The 27,813-nt window shown below is 40.3% G+C and overlaps 2 protein-coding genes across 6 annotated transcripts; one reads left to right on the top strand and one right to left on the bottom strand.

The window, feature by feature from the left end:
• Positions 1–2,541: 2,541 nt before the first annotated feature.
• CMC2 (C-X9-C motif containing 2) lies at positions 2,542–15,766 on the bottom strand. 4 transcript variants are annotated; one of them, XM_079988242.1, is made up of 6 exons: positions 15,622–15,764; positions 11,692–11,844; positions 10,508–10,553; positions 7,124–7,248; positions 3,771–3,842; positions 2,542–2,746 (listed from the first exon to the last, which is right to left on the bottom strand). In XM_079988242.1, exons 4-6 carry the CDS (start codon positions 7,202–7,204, stop codon positions 2,672–2,674), a joined length of 228 nt encoding a protein of 75 aa, XP_079844368.1. In that variant the 5' UTR covers positions 7,205–7,248; positions 10,508–10,553; positions 11,692–11,844; positions 15,622–15,764; the 3' UTR covers positions 2,542–2,671. The 4 variants fall into 4 exon arrangements, with proteins under 4 accessions (XP_079844368.1, XP_079844369.1, XP_079844367.1 ...); XM_079988243.1 differs by lacking the exon at positions 11,692–11,844 and having other exon boundaries at positions 15,618–15,766; XM_079988241.1 differs by lacking the exon at positions 11,692–11,844 and having other exon boundaries at positions 15,622–15,763.
• A 121-nt stretch (positions 15,767–15,887) lies between these two features.
• Positions 15,888–27,487, top strand: CENPN (centromere protein N). 2 transcript variants are annotated; one of them, XM_079988233.1, is made up of 11 exons: positions 15,888–16,055; positions 18,388–18,568; positions 19,980–20,025; positions 21,484–21,543; positions 21,940–22,016; positions 22,417–22,593; positions 22,741–22,842; positions 23,795–23,852; positions 24,367–24,479; positions 25,899–26,022; positions 27,019–27,487. In XM_079988233.1, the coding sequence occupies exons 1-11, from the start codon at positions 16,006–16,008 to the stop codon at positions 27,129–27,131; spliced, it is 1,101 nt and encodes a 366-aa protein (XP_079844359.1). In that variant the 5' UTR covers positions 15,888–16,005; the 3' UTR covers positions 27,132–27,487. The 2 variants fall into 2 exon arrangements, with proteins under 2 accessions (XP_079844359.1, XP_079844360.1); XM_079988234.1 differs by having other exon boundaries at positions 15,915–16,140.
• The last annotated feature ends 326 nt before the right edge of the window (positions 27,488–27,813 follow it).

Here is a 27,813-nt window from a genome sequence, read left to right as displayed (position 1 = left end):
GACAAAGGTGAGTCCACCACCTCTCATAGGAGTCTTTTCCAATGTTGAACAGCTCTTATTGTCAGAACCAAAGACGTTAGTCAGTTTGCTTGCCTGAAAGCCTGCCCATCTGAAAACCTATCCTTATGTGTCACACATACACATCAGCAAGCAAGTTGGTCTCTCCTACCCAACACACAAGCTTTATAAAGGATATGGGCACATTTCAGGCAAGGAACTTTGCAAGTTGATACTGTCAGGTGCAGTTACTATACCACATTAAACTCTTGCACATTTAAAGCATCTTCTAAGGACAACTTTGCCTGTTTGGGGTTTATTTTTTATCTCCACATAATACTCCTTACATTCATCTATTTATAAAAGTATTTATATACCACAATATCAAAAATGATCAGGGCAGTTCACAACAACATTATATAAACAATAAAACACACTTAAAACAGTACAAAATATTCATTAAAAAAAAGGTTCCAAGATGTGTAAGGCTTCACTGACAGGGAAACATGGCTTTGCAGACAATTGATGGTGCCCTCCAGATGATGTTGGACTACAAATCCTAACATCCCTGACCTTGGCCATGCTGGCTGGGTGTGACGGGAGTTGTAGTCCATCAAGACCTGGAGGGCATCCCATTAGCTACCCAGATTTATTCCAAAAGAGTTGTCTGTAACTCCACATCACACAAACACATACAGTTCACACAGTGCCCTATTATAAGACATTTCATTTTATTGCTGTGGATTCCTATTTCAGATACAATCATGAGCTGCAGCATCTCCAAATTACAACCTCACATGATGGCAGTATAGCGCGCCATAAATGCCAATATCTTGATTTAATGTGGTGATCCGGGGAGCATGATATTGCAAGCACCATAACGTAGCACAGCTCATGTATAAAACACCTTTACGATGGGATTTTATTAGCGTTGACATTAGAATTAGAAGCGAGAAACTGATGACAGGAAAAGAGCCTGCGAAAACATAAGATTGCAAATGGGTTGAGAAAAAGGCAGCAGCCCCAAACCATGAGGTTTAAGGAGAAGAGCTGCAGTTCAGTGGTACAGCATCTGCTTTTCTGGCAGAAGGCCCCAGGTTGAATGCCCAGCACGTCCGGGTCAGGCTGAGAAAGCCTCCTGCCTAAAAACCCTGGAAAGCTGCTGAAAGCCAGTGTGGACAATAGTGAGCTGGCTGGACCAACAGTCCAATTTAGTTTAAGGTAAGTTTTCTATGTTGCAAAGTATGAATATGTTCTAAGTGTGAAGAACTCAGAGCTAGATTATAAGAAAGCAACAAAAGACAAGAGCTTTCTTTGCAAAAGATTATAGGCTTTTTCATATTATCCGGTTTATAAATATATAGACCAAGCAGGTAGCAACCAACCAACCAAGGGCAATAAGTAAGCAAGGTCAAGCAGTTATCAGTCTAGCACTCAAAGGCTGTTTATAAGTCAAAACTGTTTCTTGCAGGCAGATGAAATTACAGTGGAACCCTAACCACGGGTGGTATTCAACTAAGTTTTAGTCAGAGCAGCCCTTTTGAAATTAATTACAAAGTTAGGTCCATTAATTCCAGTGGGTCTACTCTGAGCGAAATGGGCCGTTCTGTGTTAATATATGTCCATTCAGCCTTTTCTTTTCTATTTAACTTTTTTATCTTGTGGATAAACTAAGCATTATTAAAAAGTGTGTGACTTCAGAGCACATCAAATACTTTTTTGCTGGTCATCCACCGCCCCCAATCCAGTATCATCAGAGTTAAGTTCTTTTCCCACCAAACACAGCAGCATTAATGCACTCAGCTGTTTGTTTGCACCTCCTGCTGGGGTTGCACACATGATGTTTCAGGGTCGTGTTTTGACAGGTGTGCTGAGCAAATAGGATGGTTCTTTATGCCTCTGACCATCTGACTTGATATTTTTTGAAAGCAACTTGCAGATAATCAGGCATTTATCTAAGAGCTTTTATTTCCAAAAGGAAATGGAGTGAGATCTGAAGCTCCTAACATATCAGTTAAAACCAAGGCCATGTGTATTCTCCAGTTAAGAAATGCACTATGATGTACTGGCTGCAAGATTCAACTTCCCTAGTCTCTGCTTTCTTGCTTTCTTTTTCAAAGCAGCCTCCAAAAGTCTCAGGGAAAAGCTCTTCCCAGCCTTACTCCCAAGAGATCCTTTTAATATGAGATACCAGGGACTGAACCTGGGACCTTCCACATGCAAATCATGTACTCACCCACTGAGCTATCATTCCTCTCCGCAGAAAAGCTCGAGAAGCAATTATACTCCACCAAGGCTATCAATGGCTTCTAGTCAGGATGGCCATATGCTACCCTCAAGGTTCAAAGTAGCATGTCTCTAAATTCCTAGTGTTGGGGAGAATGAGTAGGACAGATTTATTGTCTTGGCATCCTATTTGTGGGTTTCCTACAGACATCTGGTTGGCCACTGCAGGATAGAGGATGATGGAATAAATAGCTTGATCTAGCAGGGCTCTTTAAAAAATGTTAAGTCTCAACCAAATAACTAAAGTGCACTGAACAGTTGCCAACATCGCAGCCATTTTTATTGCAAATGTTTTGGATTTAAATAGTTTTCTTTATTTAGGTACCCAGAAGACATGAGACAACACACTCCTTTGGCCATCCGTATGTTGCCCAGTCCTCAGCTCTATCTATGGTTCTGAAGTTCTCATTTTTCGTCTTATCTCTTCTGCATGTGCTTGGCTCCTGGCTCTGTTTTCTTGATACTGGCAGGAAAAACAAGGTGATAAATGAATAATAGATAAGTCATGTCACTACATTAAAAATGCAGCATGGGTTTATCACTCGAAAAGGAAATACATGGTTTTTTTGTAGAACACAAATTACATTTGCATTGGTTGGGGCGGGGACCACCACCAAAGCAGCCCACTAAGGTTATTATTTAATTTGCATCTTTAGCTACTCCATTTGTTTTAGGTTGAACAGAGTTTTCAAAAGTGAACAGCAACAACGCAGCTCTTTCCACAGCTCCATATGCTTTCTGAGACTTCAAGGGAACACTCTGTGTACATTTTTAAACCATGAGGGCTAACAAACCTTGCCAAAGGATCTGAACAATGATTGCCCAGTATCCATTTTTGGAGGAAGGTGTGTGAGCAGTTTGTGGCAATGCAGGTTCTATGGGATGGGTGTGGGTGGGTTAAACAAATTGTCTAGATCCTCTCCAGCCTGGATTTTGGCACTGAGTGTGGTCCTCCAGGTGGATGATTTCTGATGGGAGACAGCTTAGGGGAATATGAGTTCAAATGCTTTTGTAAAATTCCAGCAGGACCCCTAGACTCAAGAGCAGGGGTTCCCAAACTTTTTCAGGCCATGCTTGGTTTCATAAACTCATCCCCAATGCCCCCTACCCGGCCCTACAAAAAGCATCATTCAGAAGAGCTGTTTGCATGACTTAGTAAATATAACAACACCATAAAATTCAAAACAGTAATAACTAATTGCACATTTATTCAAAACCAAATTAATACTATTTAGTTCAATTAATTCAACGAAACTGTGGAAATTGATCCAGTGATACCAACATTTCAAAGTCTGTTAGTCATTTACACCTCCAGCCATCCCCTTGCCTCTTAGTATCCCCATAGATAATCCCACTGCCCTTCCTGGGATTGGTACAGCCCACCTTGGGAACCACTTAGGAAGGCACAAATAGGAATAGGAAGGCACACAACTGAAAGGGGTGTTTGGGAATATTTCAGTGGTCCGGCCTCACTGTCTGTGACTTACCTCTTTCTTTAAGCATCGCCTCATTTCTTTGTCAAAATCATTGCAACGACCAAAATATCTCATGATGGAGTGCTGAGAAACAGGACCACAGTAATAATAAATTATACAAATAAATACACCAAGTCTTCTCATGTCATTTGTATATCACAAAAAATAGCATAATAGTTTTGAAGTAGTATCTACAAGATATGATTCATTATTAGCAGTCAATGTACAAGTTATTTGTTTGTGAATTGGTTTAAACAAAAGCAAAAGTGAAGGGGAAAGAGGATAGAACAGGATTAACAGATAACATTTAATATTGCACACCTAAACAGGAGCCCTTGTGGTTGTGCTTAGATTATGTATGAGTAAAAGTCATTTTGGGGGCGCGAGTGACCCTGTGGGTAAAACCTCAGCGCCTGGGACTTGCCGATCGCATGGTCAGCGGTTCGAATCCCCGTGGCGGGGTGAGCTCCCGTCGTTCGGTCCCAGCTCCTGCCCACCTAGCAGTTCGAAAGCACCCTTAAGTGCAAGTAGATAAATAGGTACCGCTTTATAGCGGGAAGGTAAACGGCGTTTCCGTGTGCTGCTCTGGTGCCGGTTCGCCAGAGCAGCTTCGTCACGCTGGCCACGTGACCCGGAAGTGTCTGCGGACAGCGCTGGCTCCCGGCCTCTAGAGTGAGATGAACGCACAACCCAAGAGTCTGTCAAGACTGGCCCGTACAGGCAGGGGTACCTTTACCTTTAACCTTTTAAAAGTCATTTTCCCCCTTATGTTGCCAATGAAATAATACAAAGTGTTGATGGACGTGGGAAGGGGGTTCAAAGTGAAGATGATAATTTATGTTGAAATTTATGGTAATCCACAATCAGTCATGCGGGATTGCCTTTCCAACTCCCCCTCCCCCAAAAAAATCTGTAAAATGGAGGTTGTGGCACTTCTGACAACATGGGTCAAACCAAGACAAAGGCATTTGTTTCATGACGGTGTATGTTAATTAGCTGACCAAGGCTACGACGTCAGTGTTTTGTTTTTTATTCATTGCATACATACCTTTCTGCCAAGGTAGTTTACAATTTAAAATATAAAAACAAACCCACAGTACAAAATATTCTCCAGCCGACTTCAGGACCTTCACTCCCTAACCCAGGCTTACTCACTTCTTGCTTCCCTCAGAGCAGCCAGGTCTTAATTTACTGAAAGAAAGGTGGGGCATAAGAGGGTTGGGCTGCGACCTCACTCCTATCAGGTCATTGCTGGTTCCTTCAGGAGCTGGTGGTTAACCCTGGGCCTGGCTTCCTGACTTCCTGTTGTCATCACCAACAGTTGTATGACACCATGCTTGTGTTTTTATACTTGTAAACCGCTTAGAAGCCTATTTTTGTATTAAGTGGGATATAAGAGAATACTAATAGTAACAGCTACTTATTTTATTTTCACCTCGTGATTGACACTCCCCGTGCCAACCATCGGAAAGGGAAAGGGCAGGAAGTGGGTGGGGGTGGAGTGTAGGCATTGTTCCTGGACACACATCCCAAGAGAGGCCTTGAGTAGTTGAGCCAACAGTTGATAGATTTCCCCTAACCCAAATCTAAAGACTCTCATCCATAGTTGCTGCACCCGTAGAATACATAGGAAGCTGTCTGGTTCACATGTCAAACCACAGTATAGTGTGGAAGCGCAACATGCAGGCTCAAAGAGAGCATATTGCAGTCACTTTGCTCTTTGTTGGTCATTTGGCTGATGCACTAAGCTTAATGGGCTCGTGGTTTAGCTCTCTCAGACAAACCATGTATTGTAAACATAGGACAAACCTTGGTTATGCTGCATAAACTATTAAATTTAGTTACCTCATGTCACAGAGCCAGAGCAATGCTTCCTGCCCCCCTCTAAACAGGCTAATGTCATTTTTACGTGTGCACACATACGTATTCACTGGATTGTTTGTCTGTTTGTTTGTTTGTTTGTTTGTTTGTTTGTTTGTTTGAACCACTTGCCCCTCCAATTTGGCTCAATCCTAACCACAACCAGTTCAGTGCTTACTACAGCAGTAAGTCACAAAAGCCTTTAGGAGCCTAGGCACCAGTTCAGTACAGGACTGTATAACTGCTTCAAAATTATTGGCAGCTGCATTGAATTTGTATGCTGGTTTCCACCCCACTTCCTATACTTGCCTTGTATTAATCTCAATAAAAGCATGTTTCCAAAGTCCTAACATGAAACAATCAATGGACCATATAAGTTAACTAAGAAACAGAGGGAAGTTCTTTTGTAAGTAGTATTTAGAAAATAAAGAAATTTATTTTCGGGACCTGGACCACAAATGCAGATATTCTACTTCCTTCTGCAGGAAACTATTTTCAGCTAATTAACTCTTTATTGTTGCTTCTACATGCACAGCTAGTGAACAGTTAGCAATTTTTAACATGTCAGATGCATCATCTGCATCTTTATACTGAGAGTAAAAGATCCTTCCTTCCTTCCTTGGCTGTGCTTCCATTTCTCTTCTTCCAGCAATCAAATATAGGTTTCAAGTAGGACTGATCATAAACCACATCTTGTTAACCTATAATTATATGTAACATTTCACCTAGCCCTTCTAAAACATGAAAGGATTAGAGCTGTTCATGAATATTAATTCCGAAAAAAGGCTCCCTTGCAGCCATGGCCAGGCAGGAATGTTACCGCAGATGAATTCTACCGAGCAACAAAAGGCAGCTCTTAATTACCCACCATGGCGTAATTAGGTGGTAGCAGCAGCAGCAAAGTTCTCATTGCTTGAAGAGAACAACTGCAGCCAAGGAGTCGGATGGGCGATACAAGGCCCATGGCTACAGGACACCCTTGCAATCTGACTTCTCCATCTTATTTGAGAGTCGTAAGCACCTAGCAACTCCCTCCCACCCAAAACCTAACCCAGCAACTGCCTTACAGGCAAAATCTCTCAGCATTAATTTTGAAAAGGCTTGTGTGGCAAGCCCAGCACTTTGATTGCTCTTAATGCACCAGCTGATAAACCCGTCTGTACGTACCTGCAGTAATATGGATGCTTCTGGATGTTACATTATATTGAGAAAGAAAAGGGTAAACAAAATTGTCTCTTGTGAAAATGGACAAACCTGCACAGCTGCTGAATCAGTTTAACCTGCTGAACTTTCTAAAGGCGCCATCAGCAACACTGTGTGTGCCGCTGAGCCAAGGAGAGACAGAGAAAGAAAGAAGAGTGAGTGAGAGCTGCTCTTTAGGATGTATTTAACTATTTCATGGTCATACTGCCCAAAGGCCGTCTCCTCTATCTGTAGAGTTCTGGGATAAGCCCTTTCTATCAGGATACATTTCAGTGTGCTTTGGGTTTAGGCAAAAGTCCTACCTCTTTGTGGCACTCCTTGAGCAGACGGATAATAAGGTTGCATTCTTCGCTGTGCAGATGAGGAGAAAGATCTCGGTGCATCGCAAATTAAGGAGAGCTCATGAGCAAAATCTGAAGTCTTCCACCTGTCAATATTGTGATACATTTTTATACCCAAGAGAATGCCAGATAGGGCATCTTGCCCTATGTATATTTCTTAGCGAAAGATCAGAACCATAGCATGATTATACAGTAAAGTACTATTTGCATTTGGCTCTTAATCTTCTGTAAAATCAGAGAATCTATAGTGAGCGATTAATTAATCAGTTTAATAACGATAATATTTTTCATTTATTAACTGCTTCCTACAAGACAGTTAGGGAAGCAGGTGGTGTTGTGGTCTAAACCACTGAGCCTAGGGCTTGCTGATCAGAAGGTCGGCAGTTCAAATCCCTGCAACGGAGTGAGCTCCCCTTGCTCGGTCCCTGCCCCTGCCAACCTAGCTGTTCGAAAGCACGTCAAAGTGCAAGTAAATAAATAGGTACCTCTCCGGTGGGAAGGTAAACAGCGTTTCTGTGCACTGCTCTGGTTTCACCAGAAGCAGCTTAGTCATGCTGGCCACACGACCCAGAAAAACTGCCTTCGGACAACGTTGGCTCCCTCGGCCAGTAAAGCGAGATGAGCACCACAACCCCAGAGTCATTCGCGACTGGACTTAACGGTCAGGGGTCCTTTACCTTTACAAGACAGTTTCTTTAAGCAACTTACATTATATAAAATACACAACTGCCTGTGCATAATTTAAACCCAAATACATAGAATAAAACATAATAGAACAGAGATGTATTTAGGAGTTTATCCAACAACAAAAGTAAAACCTGACCCTACTTGTAGATGTACAATACGGATAGGCAATGAATCATACCACAGTACAATGACGATGACAACAACAACACAACAACCAGAACAACATAATTTAGTTCATGTTCTACAATGGGTTGGTGATTTTAGTTCAGCTCATCAACTGAGAGCAATTCCTCTTTTTCCTTTTTGCCCAATTAAAGGTTCTACGTACTGTAGTGGAAAAACCTTACATACTCGCTTATCAACAGATAAAATAGGCCAGGAGCCAACAAATTAGGAAACTGGTTCTGTGAGCTCAAAGAGCAGCAAATTGGTTTTGAAACCATGGGGAGTTTCATATAGTTTATGATGCATCCCAGACACATAGGGAATGGGGAGAGCATCAGCTGCCCAAGTAAATCAGTCCCATTGGGCTAGTTTAAGCCCCTTGTATGAACCCACAGCTGCAACCCTAATAGGCACATTTGAGCTTAAGTCCCACTGAACTGAGGGTAACTCATTCCCGAATACTTGTGCAAAAGTCTGCGCTGCAGGACTGGCTCTTTGGATTCTAGCCATAAATCACTGCAAATTTAGTTTTAAATAGAACTGGATCCTCTGAGCCCCACATACATAATGATGAAGAGAATCAATAGATTAGGCAAGGACTCCTTTTGAAGAAAGACTTTTTAAAAAAAAATGGCAGAGAACACAGTTGTCTGATAAAGCACAATTTGTTCAAAATATGTTGAAATTCATACGTCGGGTATCAATACATTTATCCCCAGTATCTGTTGGGCTTCTCTGTGTGTCCCTTGCCCGCCCCCAATGTAGCTTCTTTGGGGTGACCTTTTGCTACTAGTTTCTGCTCTGCCACACCTCAGCCTCCATTAATCGTTTTTTCAAAGCTGAAGCTCTATTTCCACCTCATCTCTGTTAACTATACAAGAATAGAGCAGCAGTAAATGTCTCAGCTTCTGGCTGCCTGGGTATGTGCACCACTAACCTTGCTTTCAACACGTATCTCTAGGCATCAAGGTGCGCAACTGCTTCAAAAAGTAATCAAGAAGCAAATCTTCCTGCAAGGCTTTCAAGGTTGACCTCAAGGGTCTAGCCATAAGCCCAGAGTATCAGAAATACCAAGCCTGAAGAACCAACTTTAATAAACCTGATCTATCGGGTGTTTTTGTGATTGTATAGTATATAGAGAAGGGAGCATGACCTCGGGATAATTTTCCTGTACCCATCTTGATAATATAGATAAAACCATATAGATAATATAGATAAAACTATATAGATAATATAGATAAAACTATATAGATAATATAGATAAAACCATATAGATAATATAGATAAAACTATATAGATAATATAGATAAAAATATAGATAAAACTATCACAGATAGAGTATCTATCACAAAGCATTGCCTTGTACTCATTTCTCTCCAGGGAGGGAGGGGGAAGAACCAAAGAGAACAAGAAAAAAAATAAGAGCCTGGCTAGGTCAGAACGTAAAAAGAAACCTCCTGGGTCAGACCAAAAGGCCTGATCTAGCCCAGTTTCCGGTGCCCCACGGTGACCAGTCAGAAGCAATAGCATTCTTCTCTTGTGAAGCCTAAGAACTGCTATTCAGACAAATGCTTCCTCCTGGTACTGGAAGTGCATATAACCAGCGTGACAATGACCATAGCCATGTTTTTTATATTATTATTTAAAAGGAGATTTTAAACAACGCCTTCAAGCTTAACACAGTTTAAGGACTGGTATTAGTAACGTAGTTCCAACGCCTGCAATTTATCAAATACAACCATCAAACTTGTTAAATTTACACGCAGAAAATAAAATGCACTGGACTTGGATGCATAGAATAAAGAAGATAAACATCTGTAGTGGACAATGCAACATAACATAAGGGACTTCCAGGTCAAAACATATAAAGCTACAACAACGGGATTTTGGCTCTGTTCCAATAGCTAGCAAACTTTTTTTTAAAAAAAGTAGTTTGTTTAAGAAAGAAAAACTTCAGTTCATTTTCTTCTTTGGCAGGGAAAAATGGCTGAAGCACTTTTTACGTTGACAAAACAAAATATAAGGTTTGCACGTGATACATAAATACAAAGCCCTGCTCAGCTGTGAAGCTTATAGCATAGCCTTGGGCAAATCACTGTCTCCCAGGACAACTTACTTCATAGCATTGTTGTGAGGATATGTAAGTAATTTAAACATTGGAGAGCTGCTGCCAGTCAGTGTAGGGAAGAGCTTTCCTAACTGTTTGTTGTGACACACTAGTATGTCGGCTGCAGTGTGCAGGTGTGTTGCGGGAACACTCCCCATGCTTCTTCCAGGGCTAGAAAGGGGTTACTTTAGCCTCCATTTTGCTAGCAAAATTGAATTACTGAGTTGCAAAATTATGCATGTCTAAAAAGTGTGTCACCAACACAAAAACTTTGGAAAGGTCTGGTGTAGGGAATACTGAGCTAAGTGGATCAAATGTCTGCCTCTGTATAAGGCAGCTATTTCTAACCTTTGAAAGCCTGGAACAATATAAAAATTAGTAATTACCTGGGAAATCTGACTTGTGCGCCTGCTGTTATCCGTCAATTCACAACTGTGGGGGGGGACATGAATGGCATTTTTAAAAAATCAAAATCAAAATTCTGTCTGCTGAACTTTTTTTAAAAAAGTTACTGCAGTTTGTGATTGTGTATATATGCTTACTATTGCAAGGACAGGAAGTCAGAATTCAATTAAAAACCTACAAAATCAGAATGTTTACAGAAAACTTGGACCCTGATAAAAACAGATCCCACTTTATAGAACTTGGACTTTGGTAAAACTATGTAAGTTTAAAATCAGATGGATATTTTCAGGAAATGCACAAGGCTTGAAGCCAGTAAAGGAAGGAAAGAAGGGATGTTTGTTTGTTTGTGTACACATGCACGCGCGTATGTATGTGTGAGAAAACTATTTGGTACGCCAACAACTGCATAATTTTTTATATATAACAGTTTTTGCAACACAGTATTGGATACATCAAGTTAACATTCCAGCATAGGTTTCTACATTCCCTGGGTGTCATCTTTCTGAAACTATTATTACTTGGAAAGATGCAATGGCGATTGGTGAAATTTTTATTGCTATTATTTATTAAATTTGTATACTGCCCTTCATCTGAAGATCACAGGGCAGTGAAAAGCAAGAAAAGTTTGCTGTACTGCACTCACTGACAGGATAAAGGGGCAAAAGCACAGAAAGATGCAGTTATTGACCATAACATTGTTAATTTGTTATAATATAAAGAGAGGCCATAGCTCACTGGTAGAGCACAAGCATTGCATGCAAAAGATCCCACACAACTTTGATATCTGTCCCTGGCCAAGGTCCTAGTAGACAGTGTCAGGTGGCGCTGTGGTCTAAACCACTGAGCCTTGGGCTTGTCGATCGGAAGGTCAGCAGTATGAATCCCCGCGACGGGGTGAGCTCCCGTTGCTCAGTCCCTGCTTCTGCCAACCTAGCAGTTCGAAAGTGCAAGTAAATGAATAGGTACCACTCCGGCAGGAAGGTAAACGGCGTTTCTGTGCGCTACTCTGGTTTCGCCAGAAGCGGCTTAGTCATGCTGGCCACATGACCCGGAAAAACTGCCTGCGGACAAACGTTAGCTCCCTTGGCCAGTAAAGCAAGATGAGCGCCACAACCCCAGAGTCGTTTGCGACTGGACTTAACTGTCAGGGGTCCTTTACCTTTACCTTTTTAAGACTCGGGAGACCCAGTTTCAAATCCTCTCTTGGCCATAGAGTTAATTGGGTGACACTGGGCCAGTTCTCTCTCGCAGCCAAACATACTTCTCAGGATTGCTGTGAGGATAAAATTAAGCTGGAGACTCTGCGTATTGTCCTGAGCTGCTCAAGAGAAAGGCAAAATAAAACAGTAATGAAATAAATTTGGAAAGGGGCCATAGCTCAGTGGTAGCATGTCTGCTTTGGATGAAAAACGTCTCAGGTTCAATCCCTGGCATCTTCAGGTAGGGCTGAGAGAAACTCCACATGGAACCCTAGACAGCCACTGCCAGTCAGTGTAGACCATACAGGTCTAGATGAATGAACAAGTTGATATGATATAAGGCAGCTTTCTATCTGAGACCCCTTAGAGCAATTGTTGGCCAGAACAGACAATACTGAGCTAGCAGATTTTTAGCCTTTGACAAGTGAAGGGTTGTAATTCAGTGGTAGGGCATCTGCTTTGCACGCAGACATTTGCAGGTTCAGTCCCTGGCATCTCCTGGTAAAACTGGGAATGTGTCGTGTTTGAAACCCTCGAGAGCCACTGCCCAGTACTCTGAGCCACATGGACCATTGACCTGACTCAGTATAAGGCAGCTTCCTATATTCAGATAATTAGTGGTGTATCAGAGCAAGTATTATTCGCATTGCATCTACACATGTGCAGTGGCTGCATCGCCCTCTCCTCGTCATACAAAGCAAAGGGGGAGGGACAACAACTGCATATACACATATACACACACAGCTTCATCCCCACATGTCTCTTTGCACTCTGCTACTGAGCTATTATGCCAGTGCCTTGCTCTAACCATTCTCTCTTTCCACAGTCAAATCATTCTGCACCACTGAGTTCGCAGAAGAAAATGAGCAAGACTGTTCTGTCAAACTTCAAGAGATGATTTATTTATATTGATCACAAAGCAGCATTATCTCGGCTCAATACATTTAACCTCAGGATATTAAGGAGCCCCCACAGAAATGGCATTTCTCTTCTTCCTCAGGAGGGAGCGCTGTTCAATAAATAGTAGGCTGCCAGGATTTTTTTTACTCTCTTACAGAATGAATGGAACAGCTTCATGTCCCCTAAGGAGACCTAACCGTCTACTCTCAGTATATAGGTTTGACAAAATGGGCTAATAGTGAACTCCTTCTCCGAATCAGGTTCTTTAAGTGGCTTAAGTGACACCACAAACACACACACACAGGAAGTATCAGGCACCTTGGAGGAACGTCAGAGTTTGCAGAAATACAGAAACCCCTCAGACTTATACAACTCAAAAATTATTTTTAAAAACTGCATGCCTCAGACGGTGATATGGGTATTACAGAAAATTTGTATTGATAATTTTTCAGTCTGTATCAGAACATTTTCTGTTGTCCTACAGGGTGATCTAATTTAGCATGCTTATTTTATTTGTATTTGGTAAACGAAGCTAAACACTTTGAACTGCCAAGATTTCCTTGTATATATTCACAGTTGCCATGCATTAATCATTATTAACGAAATTATGAAATGGAAAAACTTCCACAGGAAAAGGAAGTACTGAAAGAATTTGTACTCCATGTCACTGGTGTCAGACTTACATAGTACTGTATTGTGATATTTCACTGTGCAGCACAATTGTTACTTAGCCAGCAGTGTTACAGCTGCAGCCAGGCTTTGCTCCTTTCACCACAGAAACAAGAAAGGCAGATTAAAAATGAATAGTTAGACGTGAAAAATCTACACTTTAAAGATGGGAAGGGTGAAAAAAGCCTCTGAGGGATTGCAGAAAGCCTGACATGGCTGTGGGTGAACAGGTTTACATAGCAACTGTTTGCTAACTAGCAAGAGTTTTCATCATCTTTTTAAGGAAGATGGGATCATTTCTCACTGAAAATGGCATAAATGTAGGAAAGCTTCCGCCAAGCCTGATTTAACTTCCAGTCCTGGTGTGATTAATATGCACCATTATATTTCTCTCTCTAAAAGCAGGCTGTGAGTTGGTTTCTATTTGAATGCACATAGAAGCTATTTACAACCCACAGGACAACAACAAAGTGTATATAAGAATGACCACAAGGTGGTGCCATGGCCAAGAAAAGCAAGCATAACTATTAAGATGCTTTTCTAGTAACCACCACTATAAAATTCATTCATTCAAACAGTGCTTCTATTCCATTTGTAGAATTCTGCTGCCGGAAAGCTCGGAGTGACCCAAATTTATACATAAGCTAGTTTTTGTTCAATATACAAGGTTTAGCCACACCATAAGCTACTTTAAGATCCCAACCTTTTCCACAAAAATTACAGTTTCAGAAGCCAGTCATACTGCAGAATGTGGTGCACAAAGTGTTGTTGTTGTTGTTGTTGATTTGATTTCTTAGCCATCCTTCACAATAAGGTCCCAGGGTGGATTATAGCAATATTACAAACAAATTACAGTCAAGAGAACTGGGTGGGTCCTAAAGATACATAGCTCAGGTGCTAAAGGCGAGGGTAAAGTGATGTATCTTCAACATACAATCGAAACTATATAGTATAAGTGCCAGACACACCTCTGTGGTGAGCTAATTCCACAACTAAGGGGCTGGCACAGAGAATGCCCTCTTCCACCAAAGCCTGCTTATAGTATATAAAATCATAGTAAAAGAACAATAGAAGGTAAAAGTACAAATCCAGCATAGCTACCCATTTCCCAACACAATATGGCAAGGGAGGGGAGAGCTTTATTAGGACAACACTACAATGCAGTAAGCAAGCCTACTTTGAGATTTTTGGCTGTTCCTAATATTGTTTTTAATCACAGTTTTAGTGAGAACATACTAGCATACGGACACATCATAAATCTAATCCATTTTCAAAGTATACAGAAACATACATAAATGTAAGAACAAAAGGACTGAAAGTACAACTTTGCAAGCATACAGTACTGTTTTTTAAGACTGGGTTTTATAAAAGCACAGCACACAGTTAAAACTATGGAACTATAAAACTATACCATCAACATGGGTAGCAAATTCATGTTGAATAAGGCTACCTTAGGAGGGACGCAGGTGGCACTGTGGGTTAAAGCCTCAGCGCCTAGGGCTTGCCGATCGAAAGGTCGGCGGTTCGAATCCCTGCGGCGGGGTGCGCTCCCGCTGCTCGGTCCCAGCGCCTGCCAACCTAGCAGTTCGAAAGCACCTCCGGGTGCAAGTAGATAAATAGGGACCGCTTACCAGCGGGAAGGTAAACGGTGTTTCCGTGTGCGGCTCTGGCTCGCCAGAGCAGCGATGTCACGCTGGCCACGTGACCCGGAAGTGTCTCCGGACAGTGCTGGCCCCTGGCCTCTTAAGTGAGATGGGCGCACAACCCCAGAGTCTGTCAAGACTGGCCCGTACGGGCAGGGGTACCTTTACCTTTTAAGGCTACCTACGGCTGGGCTCCATCTCCACTGTCAAAGGATTTCCATTCAGATCCTGCTTTCAGGCTTCCCACAGGTTTGCCACAGAGAAAATGATGTTATGCTATATACAGGCCATTGGCCTGATCCAGCAGGCTCTTCTTACTCTCTTAAACAGCAATAAATAAATAAATAAAATCCTGATTTGCTATAACAACTAAAGAACTGAAATTCCAGAAATATTACTACTCCCCATTCCGCAGGGCTGGAGGAGATATGAATGGCATAAATGTGTGCCTCCACTCCATTAATTTCAATGGATCTGCGCTGAATATGATTTGGTCAGATACAACTCAACTTATATTACATATATACATTACATAATTTCCCCATGATATAACACAATAGATATAAACGAGCAGTCAACAGAATTCAACATCCTTGCCATTCTTATTCTTCCTCCTCTCTCACATTTTCGCTCAAAGTCACACAAACACCCGCTTACTGAAGACCCCGCTTCACACCTACCTACCTAAGTTCTGCAAAACTCCCTGCACGCCTGGAACAGACGGAAATTCAAAGAAAGGGCAAATCCCGGATGTAAGCTTCGTTCAGACCCGGAAGTCATTGTTTCTTGACCGCTTCCGTCACACGGAAACCCCGCCTCTTCTGCTGCAGCTGATAGCACACTGTACTAACGCGGGCACAATCGGAACAAGAGACGGGGAACGCTAGGGGGCTTCTGTTGACTATCGCGGTTCGAGCTCTGCGCAGCCGCCAACGCGGCGCGTGGCACCGCTAGGGCGATGATTGGCTTTGGCGGACGAGAAGGCGGCAGCTGATTGGCTGGTTCAAAGCTGAGGGGACGGTTTGGCGGCCGCGGCAGTCGTGAGGGGCTGGTAAGCCGAAAAAGAAGATGGCAAAGAGGCGGCGGCTGAACGCCAGTGATGGGAAGGACGGGGCCGAGTAAGTTCGACTTGAGGGTGGGGGAGCGCCGCTGAGGTAACAGGGGCTGCCCTTTTCCCTCAGAAGAAAGCGAGCCGGGGAAACGGTACGTTGTAAATCAGTCAGTTTATTTTTATCCGGCTCTTCCTCCGAGGAGCTCAGGACGGCCGTTAACATAGTGGGATCGCCATTTCGTCCTGGCGACAACCCTGTGAGGTAGGATAGGGCCGGGAGAGGAAGTCGCAGCCAGTGAGAGCTTCGTGGCCGAGAGGGTTTGAACCCGAGTCATGGCCTTTGGGCCTGGGGTACCGGATGTCGAGCCCTCCTGGTGTTTGAGACTGCAACTCCCATCAGCCCCAGCCAGCAGGAATACTGTAAAGGGCATAGGAGCCCCGCTCCGTAATCCCCAAAGTAAAGTCAGTAAGTGGGTTGGAGTGGGGAGAATGCTGCTGCTCATTGATGAGGATATTTTCCAAATTGTTATAGATCTGGGGGGGGGATCCCCCCAAACTCTAGGAATAAATAACTATTAGGAGTTTGATTAAATGGGATGTAGATTAAGACACCAACTTCACAGCTGTGCCAGGCAGGGAATTCCTGGGCTGGCTTATGCAAACCAACCTGGCGGAGCTATGGCTGTCAAGGGTACAATAGAGGCAGTTAACAAGACAACAAAACTTCTCTCTTGCCCCCAGGTGTGAACTGAGATTGGGATTTGGGAGGTTGCCAGGGTAACAGCTCTGGGGGAGGGCTAGGTGAAGAAGGATAAAAGAGCTGAGATCCATCATTTGGAGTGTGCTGGCTGCAGGCTACTTATTCTGCTACCTTTTGGAATGACTATGGTGTAAAATCTGGACTTCCTCCATTCAGACTGAAGGTGTAAATAGGTGAATAAACCATATTTCTTAAAGCATGACATTCTCCGCCATGTCTTCTATTCCCCAAAGGGAGACAGACCCCATGTGTGTGCCTAGGACCCCATGGGCTCTTGCTACCAAGATGCTCGGAGATGCTGTTATTTTGCATACTTCAAGCATTTTTATATTCAATAACATTTATAGACCACTCAATTGTAAAAACAAAATACGCTCTTAAGTGGCTTACAAAAATATATCTTCCAACAACTCTCAGAAGAAAATAGGGTCCTTGTCCACGCGTTGATCATGCTCCAAGCAATGCCTTTTGCTATGAAATCACCTTGCAATAATAAACTTTCGCCCATGCTCTTATGTGCAAACAACCATTTTCCCACAGGGTCCAGTGTACACTTATGTTGCACTGCTCTCACAAGAGTAAAAGCCAGTATAAAGCAGCACTTACAGTGTCGGACTAAAAGCAGGTATCTGATAGTCCCAGATTCACATCCTCATTCATCCACAGAGCTCACAGAGAGTAACCATGCACCAGTCACTTCCTTTCTCAGCCTGGCCTACCTCACAGAGGTTCTGTGAGGATAAAATGGGGGGAACATGTATTTGGAGGAATGGCAAGATAAAAATAGAATGTAGATGTACTTGAACTCCAGCTTGCATCACCCCTGACTATTGGCGGTGCTGACTGGGGTTGATGGGAGATGGAGTCCAATAGGATCTGGAAGGCACCACACTGATTACCCCTGTTGTAATAGTGTGTCCTGTACTGGCTTCTGAAGCAGGTTGATGTAGCCAAAACACAGGAGAAAATAAGTATTTAATATCTACCTGTTGTGGATAGGATGATTGATTCACAGTAGGTTCTACTTTATAGTATGACTAGACCTTAAAATCTCAAGTGATGAAGATCTAAATTTGTTATGATTATCCTGAATTTTGGGAATATGTAGCTATAGGTTTCTCGACCTATACTTTTGCCAACATAATTTTGTAAATATTACTATCCTACCCTCTTAATTATATTTTCAAAACTCCTATGCCTCTAAAACTTTAGCTCATCTCTTGTTTGAAGGTGTTTCAACCGTGTAATTATTTTAGGGTTGTGGCTGGGGTTTTTGAAGCTTTGTGATAACATTTTAAGATGAAGCCAGACTTGTAACAGGATTCCAAATGTGGCTGCAGTAAATACTTATAGTAGCATTTCAATTCTTGCCATTTATTTTCAATCCCTTTCCTACTAATTCTTAATATTGGATTTACCTTTTTCACAGCTGCTGTATGCTGTCTATCTTAAGTGTGTAATGCAGGCATCCCCAACCTTCCGCCCTCCAGATGTTTTGCCTACAGCTCCCATGATCCCTGGCTAACAGGACCAGTGGTCAGGGATGATGGGAATTGTAGTTGAAAACATCTGGAGGGTCGAAGGTTGGGGGTGCCTGGTGTAGTGTATCTGAATATTTAATCTCTATTTTATTTTGAAGGGTCTTCATTATGGATGAAAGAGTAGCTGAATACATTAGAAGAACTGTGCTGCGAATCCCACGTTCTGAAATAGGGAAAATGCTGACCACATGGGGGTTTCTGTCTGAAACTCAGCTTCAGTCTTTAAATATCCATCAGCTAAAGGAAAATGTGTCCCAAGAAGTAGTTCGGCTATGTGAGGTGAGAACAGTATTGGAAGGATCATTGTGAAATTTGTACAAATGTCAATGTTTTTTCTGCATAAAATAAAAAACATGCTAACTGGGAAACATAGTACTGTACTATTTAAGTACTATGACTGTACTATTGGTGATCTGTGTTTTAAAATTACTTTTAATAGGAGTTGGTTTCTTAATACTGAAATCTTTCTCAAGTGCCTTTAATAGAGGACCCACCAGAGCTTTGGTGATGTCTTCACCCAAATAAGAGGATGAGGCAGTGATGTGAGCACCTGGGAGCGTGTGTGAAAAGTAGTGGTCTTTGCAGTGAGAATTCTAAATGCACAATGGGGGGGGGCACATTTTTCTTACATTTATGCCCCATCTTTTTTCTGCCACTATTATTCCTTGCATGGGCAATGATGTAGAACAGGCTTCCTCAAACTCAGCCCTACAGTTGTTTTTTGGCCTACAACTCCCATGATCCCTAGCTAGCAGGACCAGTGGTCAGGGATGATGGGAATCGTAGTCTCAAAACATCTGAAGGGCCGAGTTTGAGGAAGCCTGATGTAGAAAATAGCACTGGCTTTGGCCTTTGGGGTGCATATCTTCTTGTTCCAGTTCTGAGAACTGGAGCATACGGTATCTTCTTGCTCCAGTGCTGGAGTATAGCAGGGCAATGTGATGGAGCTCCTTTTAGCACCTAATCCAGAAATCTGAGCGCTGTGTAACCGGAACCCTGGGGACAGGGTCACAAACCCCTCCCGCTGACAGTCTGTTACAAATTGTACATGTTGTATGGGAAATGTGACCTTGGAGCAACTGTGGTGAGGCTCAGGGATACTTTGGCTGTAGATACATTTTGATTTGTATAATCATTCTGCAGAATTTCAACAAAATCCATAACTGTTGTAGCCCCTTGTTGATCTGTGATGGAGTGCCCCCAGTTTCTTGTCAATGAAGCAACTAATGAATAACTAATAGATTTTACATGTTCAGATCTTGATAATGAAACAATATTATTTTAATACAAATGCAGTTTTTAACCAGATCTGGACATAAGAGTAAGCCATGAACCATGGTTTACTGTGAATGAGTAGCATGCAGGTGCACACAGCTCTTTCACATCCACTCCCTCCTCCATGCTTGGAGAAAACAAATCAGGGCATAGACTTGGTTTTATGTGGGAACAAATGCTCACACATTTGCTTATGTCTTTAGTGAAAACAAACCACTAATGCTGGTTCGCAAGTAATACAAGGTCACTGTTCTACTTTGTTTTCTCCTAACATGACATGGAGGGGAGGGGGCTGGTGTGAAGGAGCAGCATGCACCAGTACATTTGGAAATAGGTGTGGCTTATCATTGTATGCAATTTGGGCCTATATAATATTGTCTAACTTTTTTGATTAGTTGTTCTTATTGTCTTGAAGGAAAACCATGCAACTATCCAGCATGCAGCAGATCTAGACATAATTTGTAAGTGAAATGTTTTCTTATATTTTGTTGTTGTTGTGATTATTTTCTGTTTTAGTATAAACCAGTTATATTTTGGATAAGCACTCAGCACTTCCTTTTGATTAGATTAATATTTGTCTTGTAAAAAAAATAAATCATTTAACTTTTAGGTAATACAAGGTAGTTGATCACTCCCCTTTCCTCTTAATTTGATGGTATTGTTTTTATTACACAGTGATACTAGGCACAGCTATCCATGTACCATCTTCAGAAGGCAAGAGTCCTTTCCAACCCAGTAATTGTGTTTAGCCAGTAATCGCATTCCCCAATGAACATTCCCAAAGCAAAGAAGTTTCTACTAGACTAAGATTTCATTTCTTTGCAGTATATGTAGCTTGAATTACATTTAGAGCCAGATAAGGAAATGGGATGCTCTTTTCAACTTAATCCTCTGTTTATTTACAAATGTCACTGTTTAATTTGGCTTACTGCCAAAAGTGTTTATAGGATTACAGTACTATTAAATGGTATTTGCATAACTCACTAAATACAAGCTTGAATATTTGTCAGAATCTGAAGGTTTGAATTCCTTTGTGATCTGAAATTAGTAGCATTTGGTAAACATTTACATTGCAGCTATTTATAGTTTACATTGTGAAATGTTAAAATGTAACTACAGTACCCCAGATCATGCATTGATTTCTAGTTTGCTTCAATTTTTGAAAAGTAAATGGAGGTTGAATTAATCTATACCCAATGTCAAGTTAAGGAACCATAATTTCTCCTCCTCTCATAATTTGGAATAAATGTTTGGATAAATATTTGATCTTTATTGTATTCACATTTCTTGTAAGCTGCTTTATGGTAGAAATAACAATAACAAGAAATAACTCAACTAGTCACTTGCAGGTTGGATTTGGCTCCTGAAGAAATTTTGGGCACAAATGACCCTATGCAAATATAATCAGAATGATATTAAAATTTGCTGACAAATTATACTTGTTAGGGAAGTAAATTTTGGCTGCATGAAGGGATGAGGAAAGTGGGAGTATCTGTGTACAGTATTGTTTAGTAAGCCAAAATGTATGACTTAGAGTTATCTGCAAATGTGGCCAATGAGAAGAGGTATGTATCTGCACTGTTTGGAAATCTGTTTATCTCTTACCATTTGAAAACACTTGTCCTATTTCTGTGAAGCTCTTAATTGTTGGATGGAACCAGTTTTATTATATGGAAACTGATCATCCATGAAAAGAGTTGGGTTGGATTGTTCTAGTCTCTAGAATGTGTAATAGATATCGGTTCCCAAGCATACAGAACTTAGCCATCCTTTCTGTAACAAAGAGCAAAACTGTTGACTAATCAGCAAAATGAAATATGAAATTCCTGCATTGTGTAGGGAGGAGTTGCTAGCTTATAACAATTATGGATTCTTGTGTTAATAAGCAATGCTGTTTATTGTCAAATATTTTTCCTCAGACAACTACACATATAGGGACAAAAAGCTTTGGACTGTTTATCAAATGACAAAAGAAGAAGGTAAGTGTTTATAATTATCAAAAGCATGATATAAATAAGTAAAGTGCCCAGTTATCTGTTATAGTCTAATTATGCTTATCCTCACTTTAAAGTGGATTGTGTCAGCTGTCTTATAAAACTTGCTGGAAACCTCTAAAATTTCGCTGTTTTTCTTGCAGACCTTTGACTGTTTAGCAGAGCTCAAAGGGTTGGGTTTTTTCTTAATGCTACTTAAAGGCCAAGATATACTTCTTCCTTCAACAATAAAACATTTCCCCCAAGTTTTTTAACTGAAAAGCAGGATTTTAAAATTATTAATAATAAATAAATAATTTGGTATTTAGCATGATTGAACTAAAATAATGCAAGTTATGTTTGGAATGAAGCTTATTTTAAAATGTTTTATTTTATTGGCAGGTGATCAATATGACATTTTTGACTTGGCAGATTTTAAAAAGAAGTTTAAAAGAAGTCTTCAGTCAGCTTTGAAAAATGTGAGCATAAACAATGCTAATATTTTGGGTTCTTTTAAATGTTTTGTTATCCTGTTGTATAAAAATAATGTAAATTTATAGTAGTTTGAAACTAAATGGAGAAATGTCTACCATCTATCCTATTTAGCAGTGATCCTTGGGTTGTTGTTTTTTTTAAATGCAGTATTTAGTATCATATTGGGAAGGTAATTAGGTGTGCTTCATATCTCATAACTTCTTTGTACGTATACATTGTAGAAACCATTGTGTTAAAGTAGTTCATGGTGTGTTTGCTGCCTCTTGTAACACACATGTAAGAAACAACTATGTCTGTACTTCTTGGCCTTTAGTTATAGGGTTCTCAGTGCCCACTTCTGCCAGCTAGACTGCAATATATTTTTTTCCTTTATCTTTACTTCAGGTAACTATCAGCTTTAAAGAGTTTGAAGACAATGCAATTTGGATTCGCATTGCATGGGGAACACAGTATACAAAGCCCAACCAATACAAGCCATCCTATGTAGTTTACATTTCACAGACTCCTTATGTCTTCATATCCAGCTCTAGATATAAGAACTGCAAACTGTTACTTTTGCAGGTAAATACATTATGTCTGATAAAGATTTGTTTTGCTGTCATCTTCAAAGTAATTTCTAAACTTACATTTAGTAAGAGTGAATTAACAGAAATAATGGAACAACTCTTTCAGCTTCAACTAAACTAGCACCTTCATTTTTAATTAAAGGCCCTGCTGATTGCTGCCAGTTACAATGACATCCATGAAATGGACCTCCGAAGCCATTGTTTAGACTCGCTTAAAGATATTTTACTTAAGCGATGTAGCCAGGTGAGTTATTTAAGTATACTATTCTAAGTCAAATCTTGGGGTTTTTTTAAAATCTTAGGCCTGGTTCTAAAATTCTCAGGAGGTAAGGAAATTTTCTCCTTCAAAGAGTTTGCTTATAGTACTACAGAGCTGTACAGTCTTACAATCAGGAAGAGATAATAAGGGCCAGAATTAGTTTCCCTCCTGCTTTTAGAGCCATTATTGAGTTTTTATCATTTCTGTCTGTTATCACTTAATCTCAAAATATGCCATTGAACTGCTTTGCATTACATGCTAAGCTGAACCTTGCTAAGTCACTTTGTTCCTCCCCTGTCCTTTTTGCTATTGTGCTGAGCCAAGGTTTGGTTTGATGTGCTGTCTGAACTGCGGCTTGTGGTTAAGATCTCTGTTAACTAACCATGAGCTGTAGCCAAGGTTTGTTCTTGGCTACATTTCGTGGTTACTGAAGAGAGAGTTGAGCCAAGGGTCCTTCACTGAGCACTGGCAAGAAGGAAAAATACTTGGTTTAGTCTAATGTTCAAAGCAGAGGTTGTGGTTTGTTTTCCTCTAAATAAACCACAACAAGAAGTCAGCATTTTTAATATAAATCAGATTGCAGTTTTGTGATGCTAAGCCAGTGATTTGGTTTGTTTCTTCATAAACTAGAAGGAGGAGCAAAACAGCCCTGATGGAGTCATTAAGCATAATATATAGTTAACAGTTTTTCATGGCATGCAAACTGGGTCTTAAGTCAATGAACTTGGAATATTGGTTGTATACAAAGTCCTACTTGGAGTAGACCCATTGAAATTGATGGACCTAATTTAGTCATGCCCATTCACTTCGGTGGGTCTTCTCTAAGTAGGACAAGCATTGAATGCAATGCAGTTTCATACAATCACTCATTAGAGGCAAAAATACACTAACAATGTTCTATCACTATTCTATCTCTCCATGAACCCCCCTCCTCCAGAAATTTCAAACTCATCACCCACAACCTCAACAAGAACGAAATTGCATTCTGCAAAGAGGTATCCATAATATCTTGGTTTAAAACTCTATATAGCAAAACAGTATATTTAAATATTAAGAAGTCTGGCCATTGTAAGGAGGTCCATGTTTACCACATGACTATCTGTTTTGGGGTGCCCATATCCCCTATGTGCGTGTGCACAGGAAGTGGTTCAGCAAGTTGTGCACTAACTGGAGAGGTTTATCACTCTTCTAAAATATTTAAATAAATATTCAGAAACTTAAATAGTGGCTAATATTTGTCTTGCATGCATTTAACTCACAGCTGGAAGTTCATAGCTTTCTCTGGTGTTGATATGTTCACTTTTAGTATGTTTGTTATAGAGTAAATGAATGGGGGGGCACTGCAGCACAATTCATATAGTACTTCAAGCACACAACAGTGGACTGCGTGTGTATGTCTTACTCTGTTGCATCATGACCTTTACATCTTTGGAATTCTGTTCAGTTCTGAATGCCACTTTGAAAAGGATAACATTTTACATGAAATTTTATATGGTTCTGTACTTTCAGTGGATCCAAATATAGTTAAGGAAGATAAACTTAAAAAGGAAAGAACTGAAAGAATTAATGAGGAAGCCTTTGGTGATGGTCCTCAGCCAAAACTAGAGTTTGCACAATACAAGGTAAAATTATATTTAATGCATATTATATAATTTTAATGCGCAAATATACATTTATTATGTATATGTATTCTATAAAATTTATTTTTGCACAAAACAATACTTAGGGCTGAAGTGTCAGTTAACTACTTAGATTAATTGAATAAGACTATTTGATCAACTGAAAAAGGTGCCATTAATCAGATTAAAAAGAAATACGGGAATATATGAAACTGTATGGTAGGCACCATCTCAGGGGAGGTACTCCCCTGTGTAAGATGCACAAACAAGTTCAGTTTTTATTCTGTTTATTCTATTACCACTTCAATCCCATTTGTTTACTCAGAAGTAAGTTCCTATGTTCAATTAGAGTTGTTTGTGGCCTAAAATTCATATTATTGACTAAGTTTTCTATTTCTGTAGCAGCCCTGCAATTTTTTAAAGATAGGTCAACTGTTAGCGTGAAGATTTCATTGTACTAACTGAAAGAGTATTGATTTGTTCCTCAGTGTTGCATGAGTCCATTCTTATACTGTATAGACTGCTTGAAATACAGTCTAAAACCCTGGGCTTAAATGGCTTACTTTTCTTAAATGAACTATTTTACATACACATGGGATTTCCAGCTGTGCATGCAGATCATTACCCTGTATACAGAATGGTGATATTCCTTTGATGTTGTAATTGATACATCATGGTCTTGAAATGTTAAAGTACTTTTCTCAATTCACAAGTACCCCAGAGGGTCGTGTACTGAGACTGAAGTAATTCTTACGCTTTTTAATTGAGCCAATACTGTAGCAATACTGAGACAGTAAATTAGAATATGTAGCTTAGTGCAGTGATAAAAATACAATCAAAATTGCTGCAGGTGTTTTGGGTTCTTTAAAACTATGAATGAGGCTGTTTTAGGCATTGTTGCCTATTTGCCACAGGGGGGCACTCTTTGGTTTTTTTTAAATGCACATCTATTGAACCTGTTTTCTTTAATGTCTTTGTGACAGAAGGCCCAAGTAAAGTGGTACAATACAGGTAGAATTCCACCAGAGTGATATAGTTCTCCATATGTTGAGCTCAAGCTTCATTGATTGGCTCTGTGTGTGTGTGTATACACACACACACACACACTTAAGAAAACATAAGTACTTTGAAAAAAACAGGATTGTAAAATCTGAAAAAGTTGCTGTTCCTGTTTGTAGATTTCTTAAAGAAAATGCATAAAGCTCTTTTAAAATGAGGTGCGGGAAAGGATAACTGTTGGATTCTGAGAGCAGATAATTAATGGACCACCATGGTATCTTAAACCAGGATCCTGAGTGTAATAATCTGTTGGCTGAAAATGTAGTGTAGTTTTAGCACTTTGAACTGTAAAAATAATTATCTGCTTATTATAAGCTACAAAGAGCTCTTTTTTATAAACCCATTTATTGATTTGACTTACAGCTTGAGACTATGTTCAGAAATGAACAAGAAAATGGTATCTTGAACAATAAAGACCCGTTTAGATGTATGGTCAAGTTTTCTAGTCCTCATCTTTTAGAGTCACTAAAATCCCTAGCACCTGCCGGTAAGTGTTCCAGTGTCTGAGAATGCACACTCATAGTATTATGTTTTGTATGCTTATCTGGTGCATAAGGATTCCATAGAAGCAGTAATTCCTGAGTTTCAGTACCACCACTGCCAAACTTATTTTTAATCTTTTAATGTTTTAAAACTGGTTTAGGCTTTAAATGACAGCTGATAATCAGACAACTGGCAAAATACACTATTTCACTTGTCAGTGGAACCTCTACTTATGGACGTAATCAATTCCAGAGGTCCGTCCATAAGTCGATCAGGGTCGCTGGTAGAAGCGCTGTTGTGTGCAGGTGCATTCAGCGGCAGCCACTTTTGCGCATGCACGAATCGCAGCAAACCCGGTATTTACTTCCGGGTATGCCATGCTCGCAACTTGGATCAGGCCCAAGTAGAGGCAGTCATAAGTATAGGTTCTACTGTATTTAAGTGCCAAAAATTGATTTGAGGAATATTGGCTGTGCCAACATTCCAACATAAGCAAAGATGCAGGCAAATGATTCCATAACATCTTCAGAGCCCTTAAGCACTGCAGCTGAATGTTCGGACTTCAGTTCCTATTGCTTGACTTGCACAGGAGAGTGAGAAACTGAAATGTATCAAACTATGCAAGCAGGAGACATTAGGAGCTGAACTTGACTAATGGTCCCCTAGTGTGGGGTAGGGAACTATTGGACCAACCCCTATGATGTCTAGTAAGTAAGGCAAATTATGAGAGTTGTAATAAGCATGGCTAATTAAGGGTCATCAGTTCTCCAGTCCTGGTCTAGTGTAACATACAGAGGATTATAGACTATTATAGTGATCTAGAATAAAATGCAAGTGCATAAACCAAGTGAAGAGCTGTATTTAAAAGAAAAGGCTTATGTGACCCTTAAAAGACAGCTCCCACCAACTGTTTTTTCTTTGGACAGCTGTACTTTCAAGGCAATATAGAACCATATGCAAAACTTAGAACTGATTCTAATTTTGTTTTCTTCTATTCTAGGGCTGGCAGATGTTCCCCCTTCACCATTACTTACTTGCATCACCCAAAAAGCCAGGAACTATTTTAGAATTAATGAGAGAAAAAGTGCACTATCACAAACCCTTGCAAGCTAATGACATTTTTAGACAAAGGAGTGTATTATTTCTCTTCAGCAAAATAAAAGAACATGGAATCTATTCCCATAAACTTCTTACAATTCAGTTGGTCAGATTACAATATGACATCTTAGCAGGCTGTAGCCTGCTATCTGGTGTGACCTGTTGACCAGAGTCTGTGTGTACTTCCTGGACAATGAGTAGGTGAACTTCTTTAGCAAATAACTGAATTTAGATGTAATATCAAAGTGCTTGATTGTTTAACCAAATGAAACTAAAATTCCTATTGATATGGTATTAAAATTATAATAAACATGGTGCCTGTAATATTAGTTTTAAAATAGCTGTGTGATTAAATAAATGAAAGCTTATAACTGCTTGAGTCCAAGTTTTTTCACAAGAGTAAATAAAGCTATTACATTTTACTGCCACTTCCCATTTAATACAGTAGTGTGCTTATCGAAGAACTGGAATTAGTAATGCATTTCCTTGTTCTCTAGTCCAGTGGCTTACGCATTCTTGATGTTTTACCCCCAAATGTAGTCATCAGTAGTGATAGTGATTTGATGTATACAAAACTCAAGTTGTGTACAGTATAATGAGACAAACTCTGAAGCAGCCACCCACTCTGAATAACAAAATACCCTGATTCAAAGCACTGCAAAGTCTGAGCATGTAACTGGCCCCATTATACTGGTAG

Source organism: Podarcis cretensis (genome assembly GCF_951804945.1).
Source record: "Podarcis cretensis genome assembly, chromosome: 8".
NCBI lineage: Eukaryota > Metazoa > Chordata > Lepidosauria > Squamata > Lacertidae > Podarcis > Podarcis cretensis.
Note: the sequence above shows the minus strand (reverse complement) of the source record. Positions and strands in the feature narration are given on the sequence as shown.

Bases quoted from the DNA above. Each gene is read 5' to 3' on its own strand.
- CMC2 (XM_079988243.1), bottom strand. From the start codon at position 7,204: ATGCACCGAGATCTTTCTCCTCATCTGCACAGCGAAGAATGCAACCTT. The intron at 3,843-7,123 runs GTAGGACTTTTG...CCTGTTTCTCAG, and splicing joins TCAAGGAGTGCCACAAAGAG to CACTCCATCATGAGATATTT. The intron at 2,747-3,770 runs GTAAGTCACAGA...TTTTCCTGCCAG, and splicing joins GGCGATGCTTAAAGAAAGAG to TATCAAGAAAACAGAGCCAG.
- CENPN (XM_079988233.1), top strand. From the start codon at position 16,006: ATGGCAAAGAGGCGGCGGCTGAACGCCAGTGATGGGAAGGACGGGGCC. The intron at 21,544-21,939 runs GTAAGTGTTTAT...TTTTATTGGCAG, and splicing joins TCAAATGACAAAAGAAGAAG to GTGATCAATATGACATTTTT. The intron at 24,480-25,898 runs GTAAAATTATAT...TTTGACTTACAG, and splicing joins TAGAGTTTGCACAATACAAG to CTTGAGACTATGTTCAGAAA.